At 39.6% G+C, this 15,371-nt stretch overlaps 1 protein-coding gene across 6 annotated transcripts in view; it reads right to left on the bottom strand.

Moving 5' to 3' along the window:
* Positions 1-2,680: 2,680 nt before the first annotated feature.
* The window catches only part of Mkx (mohawk homeobox), a 66,875-nt gene continuing 54,184 nt past the window's right edge, over positions 2,681-15,371 (bottom strand). For 5 of the 6 annotated variants that reach the window (XM_005398100.1, XM_013521473.1, XM_005398103.1 and 2 more), the window contains exons 6-7: positions 4,822-4,855; positions 2,681-4,712 (exon numbers count right to left, since the gene is read on the bottom strand). In XM_005398100.1, coding sequence (XP_005398157.1) covers positions 4,526-4,712; positions 4,822-4,855 — 221 coding nt within the window. In that variant the 3' untranslated portion in view covers positions 2,681-4,525. The remainder of the gene's footprint in view (positions 4,713-4,821; positions 4,856-15,371) is intronic. The other variant, XM_005398102.2, reaches the window with a different exon arrangement.

Here is a 15,371-nt window from a genome sequence, read left to right on the forward strand (position 1 = left end):
AATGTCCCTCAACACATTAACGGATGCCATACATTAAGGTATGGCATATATACACAATGGAGTACTAGTCAGCCTTTAAAAAGAAGGAAATTCTGTCATTTGTGACAACATGGATGTTCTTACTTGCATGTGGAATCTGAAACAACTGATGCACAGAAGAGAGGAGAACGGTGGCTAGAGACTTGGGAGGTGACAGGAAGAGGGAGATAATGATCAAAGGCACAGAGATAAAATTAAGTGAAAGGAATGAGCTCTGGAAACTGACCATAACTACAGTAGAGAATACTCTATTGTGTGTTTCCAAATAGCTACAAGATAGGATTTTTAATATTTTTCATAACAAAATGATATTGGAGGTAATAGATTCTCTAATCACCCAGATCTGGTAGTTCCATAATTTCCCACTATATGTAAATATATAGAAACATTGCATTGCACCTCATAATTTTGTATAATTATTACATAGCAATAAAGATAAAATAAAATCATACAAAATGAATGCTGATCAGATCAAACTCATTGCAGGACATATTTCCAAAACCTGACTTTGGGATTAAATTTATTTTTAAAGCTGTACGAACATAATCTGTACCTGGGATGGAGTCATTTGTGTAAAGATGTAAGATAACACTAGTTGGTTTTTCTCAACTCAGAAATCTTTGTATTTTACCTTAGAAAAAAGCTTACTGTAGTCATTGCATACATCTTCCTAACTAAAATTTAGTCCACCTCTAAGATGGATCTCCTTTCTAGGAAGTGGTGAAATTGGGATTCTGTCCCTACGGCATGACTATCAATCACCTAACTATGATCATAACTGTTACAAAGAAGTCCTGAACAAAGAAACTCTGAATGCTCAAAAGGATCCAGCAATTGTAGATCGTAGTGTGTATACGATAAAATGAAGGGGTCTTAAATGTTTCATGGAAACTGTAATTTATACTCCCCCAAAGCATGCATATTATGCCTTTGAGGGTGATGGAACACATTCACTATTGTAACTATCTGTGCAGTTCCACACAGTTTGCAAAGCACTTGTACATCTGTCACCCCAGGAATCTTCACATCCGATCTTTGGAGTGGGTAATTTTCATAGATCTAATTTTATCAATAAAAACATTGGATGTAGAAGGCTTGTGCTCATTCCCCAAAGTCACTAAGGAATGAAGCAGTCAAGCCAGCCCAAGCCCTTGCCAATGCCCAGCAGCGAGGCCGAGCTCCGTCACTCCTGACAGAAGTCTTGTCCCTACACTCTTTCCTTCTGTGTTTATTTGCCTGATGTTATGCCACTGAGCTGGATGAGTTTAAAAGCAGACCACAGCTTTTGAACTGTTCGTCAAACACGGCTCTTTGGAGCAGACAGAGAATACAGACAGAAAGCAATTCTTGTTTATCTGAAAGAAGGAAGCTGCTGCACATCCTGTGTTCTCTATTAGCATGTTGGTGCTTCCTTATATTTGATCTACTTTATACTTTTTTCCAGGATTTTCAGTGATGAAAATAATTTCACTTTCTATGAAGATCTTTCCCACAGATACCAACTTTCATCATTTCACTGCAGTTTTTTATGTTAGGCATCTTTCCACCCCTAATGTTCTCTGCCAAGCTACTAATGCCTCATATTCCATTTATATTTCTACTTTCTTGTGCATGAACTCCATACAGAGGAATTATAATTATGTGACAGCATCTTCCATTTATTGAGTAGCTATTGTCTGCCAAGCACTGTGGTGGCACTTGACATAGGGTATGACAACTCAGTTGTTGAGAAAACACGGCAGTATAGCTCTTGCAGATGAAGAAATTGAAGACAAGTGTGAGTTTGAATCTTACAGAATTGAGTGGCAGAGGTGGGACTGAAATGCAGACCTGCCTGGTTTTGAAGCCTAGGATTCCTCTCTAGTAAAGATCCCTTCAGTACGAATGCTTACTGTATTACATACTGAAAGAAGGAATCTATTGAAAATGTTCACTTTTGAGCTATGCATTTTAATAGTCAGATCATTCTATTTTACTTGGGTTTTAAAAGGCAATTTGGTGGCCTAAAACGATGAAATTCAAATCTAATACAAAAGTAGTGCTTCCGCATCCTGTTCCTTCCTAGCCGAGGGAGGACTGCTGCGTGCAGGCTCCCCTTTCGTTCTGCCACTTTCTCCGCCAGTCAGCACTTAAAGGAAAACAAAATGCATACAATCATTGAGGTCTGGAAATTAACTTTTATTTTAAATCTGTCAAGAAATCCTGGCAGTTCTTCATTTTATTAAAACGATTACAATACAGCAAAATAAAGAAGAGGTAATTCTATTTTTCTACAATATAAATTATGAGTTAGATTCTCAGCTGCTGGCTCAGCATTGTTCAAGACTCTTTTAAAGGACCGGGGAAACTTTAATTTCCAGGAAATGTTAAAGCAGCAAAAGAAAAAAAAAATAAATTAAAAGTCATTGCAAATGGAGATATTGCCGAGGACATGTTAATTATAAAACCTTCTCAATGTGTTTGCAGGACAGACTCCAAGCTTTGGTGTTTTAAAGAAATCATCGGAATGGCTATCCGGTAATGGTTTGTCAGCTACGGTTTGTATATAGAACAAGTTTGCTGATTTTCTAAAAAAGACGGCAAAAATCAATCATGACTAACTCAGGTAAAATATAACCAGCATTCATTCATCTAAATGAAATATGTTAAAACAAAGACATTTTTATTAAAATATTTAATACCATAATAACTTATAATAGTATGAAAAAAGAGTGAAGTACTTGTCCCTAGTTTTCTTTGGCATGCTCACATTTTGGCAAAAATTGTTTTCTAACAATTCCGAAGTTTCTCTCCTGAATCTGTAGCTATTTAAAGTTGTAAACCAAAAGAACTCATACCTCCTCTGATCATACAGTCATAACTTACATATCTGGCTTTGCACTTACTGTTACTGCAAAATGTAAATTAGAAAACAAAGTAAAATATACACAAAATATTTTCATATCAAAGTATCTTCATTACACTAAATAAACCCAATCCCCAAATGCTATGTTACATGAAAGAGTGTCCTACAACTTATATAGAGATTGATACAGTCCATATTTCAACCAGAGCAGCCTTTGGTTTTAAAAGCATTTTGCAAAATACAGAAAAATGTCACCATATGGCTCTACTATTGGCTCTTATTCACACTCACAAAAAATGCTTTCCAGTTTTAAAAAAATTACAAAATAGATTACATACCCAGAAAAAAAAATCCCACCATAAAAGAGTCCAATCCTTCTTCACTTCTCTGATGCACACACATTCTGTTATATTTTTGGCATCTCCACTGATTAAAGTTTCAAGTCTTCCCAAGATGATTAGAGGTTACCGTTTGATTGAAAAAGGTACTGTTCTTCCTTGATATTGATTGTTCTCACTCAATGATAGTCTACTTTAGAAACAAAATGTTCTTTCTCTTAATGTATGATTTCATTTAATTTTTACTTAAATGTCTTACTTGGCCAAATCCAGAGACTGCTCAATGTTTTGTTTCCATATGTTTTAAATTTAAAAGTCGATTTTATGTGTATATAAGTATATTCACAGAGATACATTTCCTTCATTGTCTTGTTCTCATTGCAATACAAATTGTCCATCAGCAACTGTAATTTTGAAATGAACCAAATAAAAAGCTTTTAGTCATTCCATATGAAAAAATTTCCATCACAAAAAACACTGAACTCTAATACAAACAGGATTATGTTTTAAAACTAAACTATAGGTTTAGTTTTCTACAAGAAAATTTTCAGTTATTTATATAATAAAGTATTTTTGAAACATCAGCAGAACTTCAGGAAAAGAAAATTTAAATGAATTCTAAAGGGCAATGTGGTGTTTCCAGTAGTGTTTGAAGAAGTTTTTCTGATCATCATGTATTCTATGCAATTTCCAATTAGGTTGTAGGGATCACTTCTTCAATGCAAGCATTCTGTGGATCACTGCACCTCTCATTTTGGAAGATTAGTAACATATCAGATATGCAGGCAAAATACAAGCATTAAGTTCTCTCAGTCACTCTGAAATGTACATCGAACAACTTTCAATAAAGTAGTTTTTTTTAAGGAACATTTCATTTGGGCTGAGAAGATCACCAAGTTTTAATATGTGAATTTCTGAGTATATTTCAAGGGCTTTCAACAACTCTGGTTTGAGTCCTGAAATGGTTGGGTCCATGCGGGTGGTACGCATCGACTAATAAGCATATGGCGTTGGCATTTTGAGGCATAGCCGTCCCACTATGCCCACGTTGGAGCTGGTTTTCAGGAAGCAAGGCACTTACTGTAATGGGAAAGCAGTTTTATGCATAGTTTGAGTAACATAAAATAAGTTAATATTTTTGATTAAACTGAGTTTTTTTATAATTTATATGTCTTTTGTAGAAGCAACTAAGTGTTATATTTAGGATAATTGAAAAGAAGAGGAGGCTTGAGTGGGAGTCATTTGCACTCCCTGAGGAGTACTGTGGAAACACGGACGTGAAAAGCATCCTTGAGACGTACTCTTAAAATGGCCGCACCAGTGGCACTTTGACTGTCTTTACTTCTGCTATGTGGGAAGATTTCTGGATGATGCAGCTGGTAGTTCCCTGCAGCTTGTCCTTTCCCTGTGCAAGGTTTGTTAAGGCCATGGCTGCATTGATCTCCTTCCAGTACGTGTCATCCTTGCTCGGTCCCTTTCTGTGAGCTGCACTAGATTGAAGCAAAACAGAAAGAAAACGATGAAACACTCTGCAGGTTGCACAGGAAATGAATGGCATTGCTGCACTGCACTCAGGGCAAATGGAAACACTTTGCTCACCTGTCACCCTTGCTGGATCCATTTTCCAGAGTGTCTGTAAAGAGAAGCAAAAATTCAATTATTCCTCTCTTTTTCTTTCTTTCTTAATCTCAGGAGTTTCAGCATTTATTAACAGGAATGAAAGGAAATGTGGTTGAAAATAAATTATTTTCTTTTAAAGTCATTTTTTATATTAAGTTGCAAAAAAACCCAAACAAACTTGATTTTGTTTTAGATCTCACATATGCAAGAAATCATATTTGACTTTCTGAGTCTGGCTTGTTTGGTTTAATATGCCAGTTACTGTACATCCATTTCCCAGAAAAATGACATGATTTCATTCTTCTGAATGGCTGAATAGTATTCCACTGTCCGTGTGTATGTGTGTGTGTGTGTGTGTGTGTGTGTGTGTGTGTGTGTATCTGGGCCTTTGTGCTGACTATATCTCAATCCCCTTCTTATTTTAATTTTGAGACAGGTCTCACTAAGTCACTAAGTTGTCCAGGCTGGGTTTGAACTTGGGATCCTCCTGCCCCAGCTTCTCAGAGTACTGGGATTACAGGTGTGTGTCTCCATATCAGGCTTATACCACATTTTCTCTGTGATCAAATATGCTATATGCATGCACAAATATGCCAAAATAAAATCAACTATTCTATATAACTAATATGCATTAAAATAAACAAAAATGTATTTAATATGTATTAAATATACATTAATTTTATATGCATTAATTTAATATTCAATATGTATACAAACATGCATATTAATAGTTATTTAATATGCAAAGAATTTAATATGCATATAATAAATAAAAAAGAATAAGAGCAGGTAATAAAGATACATACAAATCTGGGTTAAGTTACTGTAAAAAATCTATAGGCCTTTTCATCGGGAGGCCAACAGTGCAGGGAAATGAGGGACTGCACCAGGAGCCAGAGCTCCTCCTGACGCACCACTCCGAGGCCACGCAAGGTTGGGCAGGTCACGGGTGAGTTCACTCAACTAGAGAATAAAGAAGTTCCTACAGGACATGGACAATACTCAGCTCCATAGTCTATGACCTCATGGGAGTCAAGCCACAGGAAAAGGACAAGTGTGTAGTTCTGGCCAACAGGAGAAGCCAGTCCCAGTCCTCAGGCTCCGAGAGCCAGTGCCCCACTTGGGAGTGTACGCACCAGGCATGAGCTTGTACGTGTGCATCCTCATCTCTGCTCTCATCTGATGTCGCCAGCGCCACACAGACAAGAAGAAAGAGGAAAATGGGTTCATGCCTTAGTTTTTCTGGTTGGGTCTTTGGTTAAAAGAATCAGCTGTAGGGAACAGAATATTGATATCCTGGACAGAAGGATGTGTGAGCGGGCTGCCTGCAAGGCTACGGAAGGAGGGAGACACAAGACAGGGATGGGATGTGACACAGCCTAGAAGACACTGAGCCCAAGTGGTGCTTAAGCCATGACCACCATTGCCATCTGTGACACCAGGGACCGCTGCTAAGCAGCTGCCGAATGGGGCACTGCGGTGCACAAAACAAGCAAGCACAATGCAGTCTTTGCTCAAGGCCTCTTCTCCTTCTGTGCCCTCCACCCTCCCCTTTTCTTTTTCTCCTCCTCATCAATATTTTTGAGGCTCTTTTGCTTTTCTCTCCGATGCTCAAGGCTCATTAGGCCATGCAGCGTCATTTCCAATTCTGAGCTTTAAGAGAGTCAAAGACTGGGAAGAGGCCTGCCAAGCCACGAACATCAACACGACCACAATACAGTTCAACCAGGGCAATAATTCCAAGCACAGAGATGGCACAAGAAACACATCAGCAGGTAGACCAGGCTGCTAAGCTTCGATGCGCTCTATGCAGAAAGAAATTAGTAAAAGCTGTTAAAAGACGCTGAGACAGAAATGGGCCACTGTGAACCCTGCTCACAAACCATCACTTGGGAATCAAGGGAACTAGAAAAAAATAACTGGCAAACAACAAACTGAAAGCACCAAGGCTGTTGTGAAGAATAAATGATATTACGTGTATCTTGCCTAGAAAAGCGGCCCCACAAGTTAGATCCCCAGTCTCCTTTCATGGGATATTCGGACAGCATTTATAAAGTCTTAGGAATCCTTTAGGGGAAGCAGCTGGATCTGTGAGCAGCTGGATGGTCGCCTTCGGTGGTCCTGTCAGCTTCTGTATCATCTGGCCTTGCTTTGGCTGCCTTGGCAGTTATAAAATTACTCATGTAAGTGGAGGAAGGCAGACCTCTGATAATTCGGATTTATAGATCACTTACTGTGCACGAGGCCCTATTCTCAGAGTTTTGTGTTTAAACTGACTTGGTGTCAGTAACTTTGTACACAGATAACGTATTTCTGTGGTGACTGTGAAGAAGACATTCTTTACTCAGTCCTATTATCTATAAATCTTTCCTTAGTAATGACAAGGACAAGGCGCTACTAAAATAGAGAACGAGCCATGGCCTCCTTTTTGGGAGAAAGAAAGCCAGTAACATTGGACATTTTACAAAGAAAAAAATGGATTTAGGGCTTTGCTCAATTTTATCCACAAGTTGCAACAATTTTATTGCCAAAGTGAAACAATAGGTTATAGGGATTTTTACTCAATGGAAAGATCTGGCAAAAGAAGTATAAGGCTCACAAAAGTGTAAATAATATTAAGGAAGTCACCAAACCTAATTTAGGGGTAAGTAATTGCCCAGGTTCACAAAAGAAGCATGCTCCCACAACTAATAGGACCGGAGTCCGATTTCCCTCCTGACCCAGCAACCTGAGGATGGTTACTGTGCGGAAGGAAGCTCATGCCTATCAAATCCACAGGGGGCACAGAACGCAGAAATGAGATCGGTGCATGGATGCCACATACAGGATCCCCTGCTCTGGCCCGTGACTCCGCCCCCAGGACTCTGGCCCATGCTGCACTTCTGTTTCAGACAGGTAGTCAACGTGAGTGTTCTGCAGCCCCAGCAACGCCTGGGCGCAGCGGACCCTCCCTGTGCCCGACTCCTTGAACTTGTGCCCCTGAGAAACAAGTTCACATAGCCAACTGTAAAATTATAAAATTCTGCTTATTCTCGGGCTGCATGTGTTTTACACTTTGGCGCCTATGAAAACACCTTTGAAGTGTAAAAAGCCCCTACTCTAATCCCCATTTGAGTATTCCTAGTTTCACAAATCTTAACCTGTACTTGAAAGGCTGAATTCTATATTTTATTTTAAGGCGTGGACATATTCAATGTCATTAGGTGCCGGGATTAGTTTTATTTCCCAGAATGAAGAAAAATCTTCAGAAAATGTAATGAAGAGAAGAAACATCTTGTGTTGCTATCAAAATTGTGTGTCAGAAAGCTTAGTCTCAAGTATTTCAAACCAACAAGAAAAAGCTGGCTATTATTACCCGTATGGATTCTCCACGTCTGGAATCTTATGGGTTCAAAAAGTAAACTGTTGCTGTCATTGGTGGGCTGGCCAGTGTCACTAGGATATTCTGTGTCATGAGTCATAAGAGGTCACAGACCAACAGGCAATGGAAAGACAGTCGGCACCCTTTCACTCTGACAGGTTTGTGTTTTGTAGGAGAGCAAGAACTCTAAAGATCTGGTGATTTGGAGAACATTTTATTTTTTCTATTCTTAATGTTAAGAAGAAATCTGGAGAGATGTCCCAGCTATTTTAAAGGACTGATATCATCTGAAGGGAACTCAGAACATTCACAATTCGATCATTATATGAAATGGTGGTATTAAATGTTGTAATGCTTTTTTCTTATGCTCTTTCCCTTTGAAGTAAGAACTCACTGGCTCTTTTTGCAGTTCAACTATTTTGTGTCTTTTCGGCCCATTGCCAGTGTTTAAGGAGCAGTGGATCTGTTGTCCCCATAACTATTTGTCATGGGGCTTGGGCCACTTCTGCCCACTCCTGACAGGTGGTCTCAACAGCTCCCCTCCGGAAGTTGCACGCAGCAGCTCTTGAGACAATCTGGCAGGAAAAAGAAGGATACAAATGCTGCTGAAATTCAGAGGGCACTTGTAGGTCTGAGCTTGCCCCTGACCTGTAGGCTCCTCCGTACACTTCATCGGAACACAAGAACTTGGGGTCAAGCTGCCCCACATTCAGCTCAGCTATATCTCTTACTCTCTAAGTAGCTTGGCTCAGCCTCCCAAAAGTCTGAGCTCAAATGCCTTTTTAGATTCTAAGGTTCCAAAAAATCAGCTATGCTGTCAATTACCATAAAAGCAACTGGTTGGCAGGAGCAGCTTTTGAACCAGCCAAAACAGCGTGTTTTAAGACCAAAGGAAAGAAAAAAAAAGAGGCACATAGTTAGGAAAATCTTGGATGCTGTAAAACCCAAACCATGTTGAAACTTAAAGTGGGGCTATCCTCAGTTTGGACATGTGTTTCCTTATAAAGTTAAGTAGAGAAACAATTATACAAAAAAAAAGAATAAAACCCCAGCTTTACAGCAACTCGAGATATAAGCACAGAGCTCTGTGGGCCAACGGTCCTTTCAACTTTGTTAAGGACCATTTAGAAGCATATTAATTTTGATATATATTCCTGAAGTAACATTTGTAGCCATGAAAAGACAAAAATAGAGCCAAATCTTCTGAGGTTTTTTCAGATTTAAAAAATAAGTCTTAAAGTTAGGAATGTCTTAAAGTGTCCCACAAAATACTATATACAACAATGAAATGTAAGTAAAATTAAATAAGAGAAAGCATATGAGCATTTTTAAAGTCATGTAATATATACATTTCTCTAAATTAGAGTGGAGAGTGTAGAAAACAAAAGACTTTTGGGATCCGAGAAAGGGAGGCACAGGAGTGAGAAATTATCCCCAAAGTAGCTGTGCAGGCTTGGGGGTGAGAGGTGATTGCACACATTGGGTGTGAGGAGGAAGCTACATTCTAAGACAACTGAAGAAAGTATTCACCTCACCTATCAAACCTGGCCTGGAGAAATGAAGAATCTGGGGCTTTTGTCAATGATCTCAAGCAAACTCAAAGATACAGCTTCCTGAGCACTGCTCTTCCACACGCTGGTTCAGTCTGGGGACCCTTGCTGGTATCAGCAGGGGTGGACAAACCTCAGAGGCACAGAGAACCCAGAAACACCAGCTTCTGGAGTTATCTACATACTTGGAACAACTGAGGAAAAGCACAAGGCATCAGTTCGGAGGACTTCACAAATCCAAGTGGGAGATTCTGGAATACCCACAGCTACAAATTTGCAGGATTTTAACAAACATACCAAGGGACCCTGGGCTTCCTGGTCCCACTGCTAAGGTCTGGATTTCTACTTCCCCACACCAGGAGTCCTGGCCAGGCTCACTCACATGCCCATAGGCTAGTTTCACTGTGCCTATGCACTTCTTTGCATTTAAAAAATAGCATTTATTGTTTTTATCTAATGATAATGTAACATAGGTACACTGGAGAAAACCCAAGAAAGAGTGTACAGTAGGAAACAAAAGATAGCTAATATTAACATTTGGGTCTATGGCATTCTAAGCAAATATTACACATGTGCTTTAAAAGTGAGATCATTCTGTATATATCTTATAAATTTCAGATTGGTTTGCTTGTTTTTGCAATACTGGGTATTAAACCCAAGTCCTTCATATTGAGCTAGGTCTCCAGTTCTTTTTTTTTTTCCTTTTGTTTTCCTTTTCCTTCCCTTTTCTTCCCTTCCCTTCCCTCCCCTCCTCTCATCTCCCCCGTCTCATTCCTCTTTTTTTCATTTTGAGACCTGGTCTCACTAAATCACTCTTCTAGAGAGTTGTCATTCCATCACTTTTAGAGGAAATTTTTTGGCTTTCTTGTCATTTGGATAGAGTTTTTGAATGAGCAAAGATACACCATTCTAAATAATATCTGCCACGAAGAAGAAAGGAAAAAAAATAAAAAACAATGTACCCAAGAAACTGTAACACAGATCTGCTGATGAGTAAACTGCTCCTAGCAGTTTCACTGGTCAAAAATGAGTTCTACTTTAAAACTTCCGTATGACAAAAGAAACTGAAACAAAAGATTGGTGACTATCAACATTACTGCTTACAGAGTAATTATCAGGAGCCTGGGTTTTGTCAGCCTAGTAATGGGGGATCTTCGGGAACTTTCTAAATAGTGAATTATAAAATGAAACCCACCACATCTTTATGGATGGAACTATTTCTTCCCTTTTGCACTATACTGGCTAAATTATTCATTCTGGGGCCTTAAAGAATAAGTGGTTTCCAAAGTCATTTCAGAGTCTGAAGAAAAATCTTTTCCAAAAATTAAGCCAGTGTTTCCTCCAGCCATGACCTCCACCCTCTGGCTAGAGATTCTTTTCCTTCCTGCTACCTCTCATGTAGGCTGGCCCCCACCGTGGCTAATGATGCCCAGATGTCTGCAGCCACAGGGTCCTCACCTTCAGCTGCCTTTCTGTCAAGGCATTGTCCCCTCTAGCTCATGGCAGAAATTAAAAATTAGTAGCCACACCCCTCTACTTTACACCAATGGTGAAGAGCTCCCTGGTTAGATCGGCAGATGTTCCCACATGGAAGCCTCAGGACAGGTTGCATCACCACTGACAACAGCTATGATGCAGCATCTCTCTTATTCCAGAACCAAAGCCCTGTAAAGTGATGCTTAACTCCCTATCCATTGGGGAGCTGTAGCCTTGATGACCTTTCCTTACTATGAACAGTGCCCGGGCTCGAAGCTGAGGGCTCCTTATTAATCCCCTGCTGTCTGTGTTCTGTAGAATGCACAGCTATTCTGAGCTGGTGGACTAAAAGTGCAGGAAGTGGGATGTGGGGCTTAAAAGTAACTTCTTAGAATAAACAGAATACCACCCAATGATAATATTTCAGCTCTCTTTCAGTCTTTTCCACTACACATATTAAATGTTCTTGATGCTAAATTATTCTGCATAGTCCTTTCTTCCAAGATTGCTCCTCTGTGAGCTCAAATCACCTCCCACTTCCCCGAGTCTAAAGCTTTCAGTCTGAGATTTCACTTTGAAGATGAGAATGCAGTCTATGGGGAGAAAGGGGTTGGTAGGTGACCAGACAGAGGGTCTGGATACATTAAATATTCTCATTTCTCTTCTTGGCTTCTCACATTAACTATTCGGGTGGCCTAGACGGAGTCACAGGGGCAGCACCATGCAGCAGTCAGAGCCCAGACCGAACCCAGCAGCCTGAGCTGGACTCCTGCTCGCCACTGATGCTGTGTGAGCCTGGCTAGCTGTTTGGCTTCACCGTGCTTCTCCTTTCTCACCTGTAAAGCAGGCACAACAGTCCCACACTCAGGGTGTTAGTAATGAGGGCTTAATATTTCATGTTAGGAGGGAATGGGAGTGTGCACATCAAGTGTCGATAGGAGTCATTGTAAAGAAAAAAGTTAACCTTTCTCATTCTATTTTACTGCATCTAGAAAATGGGGTTGATTAAGTCACCAGGAAAATTAGTATTGTTCAGAGATTTAATATGAAAGCCATTATGAAAGGACAAGATAATGTAACTCTGGGCAAAGCCCATTAGCTCAGGTTACTGGATTAAGTGTGCAGAATCTGTCATCTTCAAAGACAAGGTGGCTTCTTTGATGTTCTCTATGCCAAAGTCACACCACGTGCCCAAAGAGCATTGACCTACATTAAAGAACACTGACTAACCTTCCACGCCTGGTGGGGTTTTTTTACTACATTTTTCCCAAGGTGAATATTGGAGATGTTACCCAAATGTTTCATCCGTGAAAGCTGGGCTCCAGCCACAGCTCAGATGACTTCCTGGCTGTGCCGAGTTCCTTCCATGTGCCTATGCATTGCGAAGCATTAATTGTTTTAAATCACTCCTGTTACCTGCAAGTAGGGCCACTAGTTCCAAAACCTGGATGTACTTAGCTGCAGCTTAATTTTGCCCCACGACTGAATCCTGACATTGATCCTCTGTGCTCTTCAGCAGCCAAAGGGCTGCTTCTCCCAAGATAAATCTTGCGGCTGCCACACACACATCTAAAAGGGTTGGATTGTTTAACAAATATACGAGTGACTAGTGTTAGGCTACAAAGTCCTATAGCACTTTCTACACCAAAGAAGCTTTTAAAATGGAAAGACGCGTATCTCTCATAATGCACATTATTAGAGATGGAAAGTCTGGCCGGAAAGTATGGCTGCATCTATGTACTTTCAAACTCTTCAGTATCGCTGAAAAACCATCAAACAGCATTTTCCCCTCTGATATATGAACTGCAGTGTATCTTTGGATTGGCTCATGTTATTGTCATGCTTTTCAAATTCCTCAAATTACCATCTCCAGAAATGACACTTCAGACTGGGAGATCTTGATGTTAAACCTGTCTGACTGCATTAACACAAATGACACACAAAAAGGGACGACTTTCTCAAGCTTCTTGTCTCTTTCAGAAGAATAGCAAGTGACAGTTGCTCTGTGCACAGTTCAACTCTGTAGCTATTACAAGAGAAAAAAATGTTCTAGGCATAAGATGAATGTTCTCACTGCTCTTTCCACATTTCAAATCCACTTCGATGTTCTTAATACATTTGAACCTTAAAGATATACAGGGCATGTCAGTGTTCTATAAGATTTTTCTACCTTTGGGTCTGCAGTTTTCTGCTTTTAATTCAGGAACACAATGTAAAACTTAGGTTGAAGGTGCATTTTGAAATGGAAATCCGAAAGTTGCTTGCTGATGGTGCTGAAGGACAAGAGAAGTTAAAAAGAAACTATGCATAAGGTGACGTTCAGTGCCCTGTCTGTGGGAAGGTGACTGTGGCTATCGATCGGAGGTGACAATTAGTCTAGCGGTCCTTCAGGGCTCAGTTGACCGAGACAGTACCAAAGAACTCCTCTCTCTCCTTAAGCCTAGTCAGACTTAAAGGGAGCTGCTCTACATTTTCCCCAGGGATGTACATCCCACACCAAGTAGACACAGAACCTCTAGTGAAAAAAGAGGACCCCCTTCATTGAAATTATAACAACTCCTGTGCTTCCAGTGTGGTGAAGAACAGAGCTTTAAAATATCCTGTCTCAAAATAAAAAAGAAATGAAAAAGAGCTGGGGATATAGCTCGCCATGGGAGACTCTGTGTTCAATCCCCAGTACTAACTGGATAAAAAGAAAAAGAATAGGAAGGAACATAATCAAATGCTGCTGCTTAACTCATTAGCAGGTGCAACCCCCAGCCACCCACGTGTGGCTTTGCTTTCTTGGGATGCTGTAGAGAAGAGAATAAAATAAATCAGGAGAACATCTCAAATGGCAGGTTTCTGGGCCCCTGCTCTGAGGCTAACTACGTAGGACCCCATCTCTGAGGCTGTGGTTATAATATTCCTTGGATGAGCTCCCAACATGTTCTGACACAGGTGTGTAAAGAGGCTGCCCTACAGGGAAGACCACTGTGGGGTCGGGGTTAGAAGTGCGTTGCTCTTAGTGAAAAAAGTCCTGTGGGAATTCCTGAGTCTTTGCTCAACTGCAGCAACCCAAGGTAAGATTTGTTTGGTATATATTTCTTTTCTTTTTTTTTTTTTATCCTTATTCTTCTTGGTATATATTTCTTAAAATCACTATTAGATTCCTAATATTCCAGGGAAGATCATACAACAGTGTTAAGGTCGCATCTAACACACCAACTTCTTGATTCTAAGTTAGTGTGAATAGAAAACAAAATACAGTATTTTACAAGAATATATTTTCAGGAATGGGTAACTCTAGGTTCAAAAATACTTCTTACCATTTGTCTTTGCTTAAACATATATATAATACCACTAAAATGCTCTTTGGGGATAAAATATCTCACTTTCCTTTTATCCTTTCTGCCTAATTATTATAATTTTTACTATGCTCTGACGTATAAGTTGAGGAGAGTCACTGGTAACACAAACTTCAGAACAAAGGAATCCAAGAAACTTACTTACTTATTACAGAACACTCCAAATAATCAAAATGCACTCTTTCTTCTAATTGGCATGGCTATGGTAATAATATACTGTCATAAGATCTGTGGTTTTTATTTTGAAAATAAACATGTTGGCTCAACTCTACATTGCTATGGTGGCAGGGCCTTTTATTTTTGGAAGTTTTCCATTTTACTCTTTTATCTCCCCTTTGGGAAACTAAGGTGACAAATAGTAATCCACAGGGGTCATCAAAAACTAATTATCCAACCCAACACAGAATGTCTTTCTGGGGTAGGATAATAGCCTTTTATAAACTAAAGTAAACTTGAGTTGCTGTGGCTCCTGGAAGGATATGTTATTCAGGCTGGCCTGCCTTCTAGAAAACAGAGCATCATTTTACTGCAGACTGACACAGTGACAAGGTTCGGTAAACCTGGTTATTCTTTTTTATAATGGCTTTTTTTATTTTAAAGAGTAAAAGAAGGATAACATAATAATAGGGGGGCTTACCAAATTACAGACAAAGTGGTAGGAAATTATCAATGGTTATTGTTTTACATATTGTTATCTACAAGATAGTTTCTCAGGAAAACAAATAGACAAATAATAGTGAGTTAGAGACAAAAGAGGTAGGAGATTATCAAGAGTTGTTGTACTATACTTTGGTA

The sequence above is a fragment of the Chinchilla lanigera genome, unplaced genomic scaffold (genome assembly GCF_000276665.1).
Source record: "Chinchilla lanigera isolate Chin_1 unplaced genomic scaffold, ChiLan1.0 scaffold00061, whole genome shotgun sequence".
Classification (NCBI taxonomy): domain Eukaryota; kingdom Metazoa; phylum Chordata; class Mammalia; order Rodentia; family Chinchillidae; genus Chinchilla; species Chinchilla lanigera.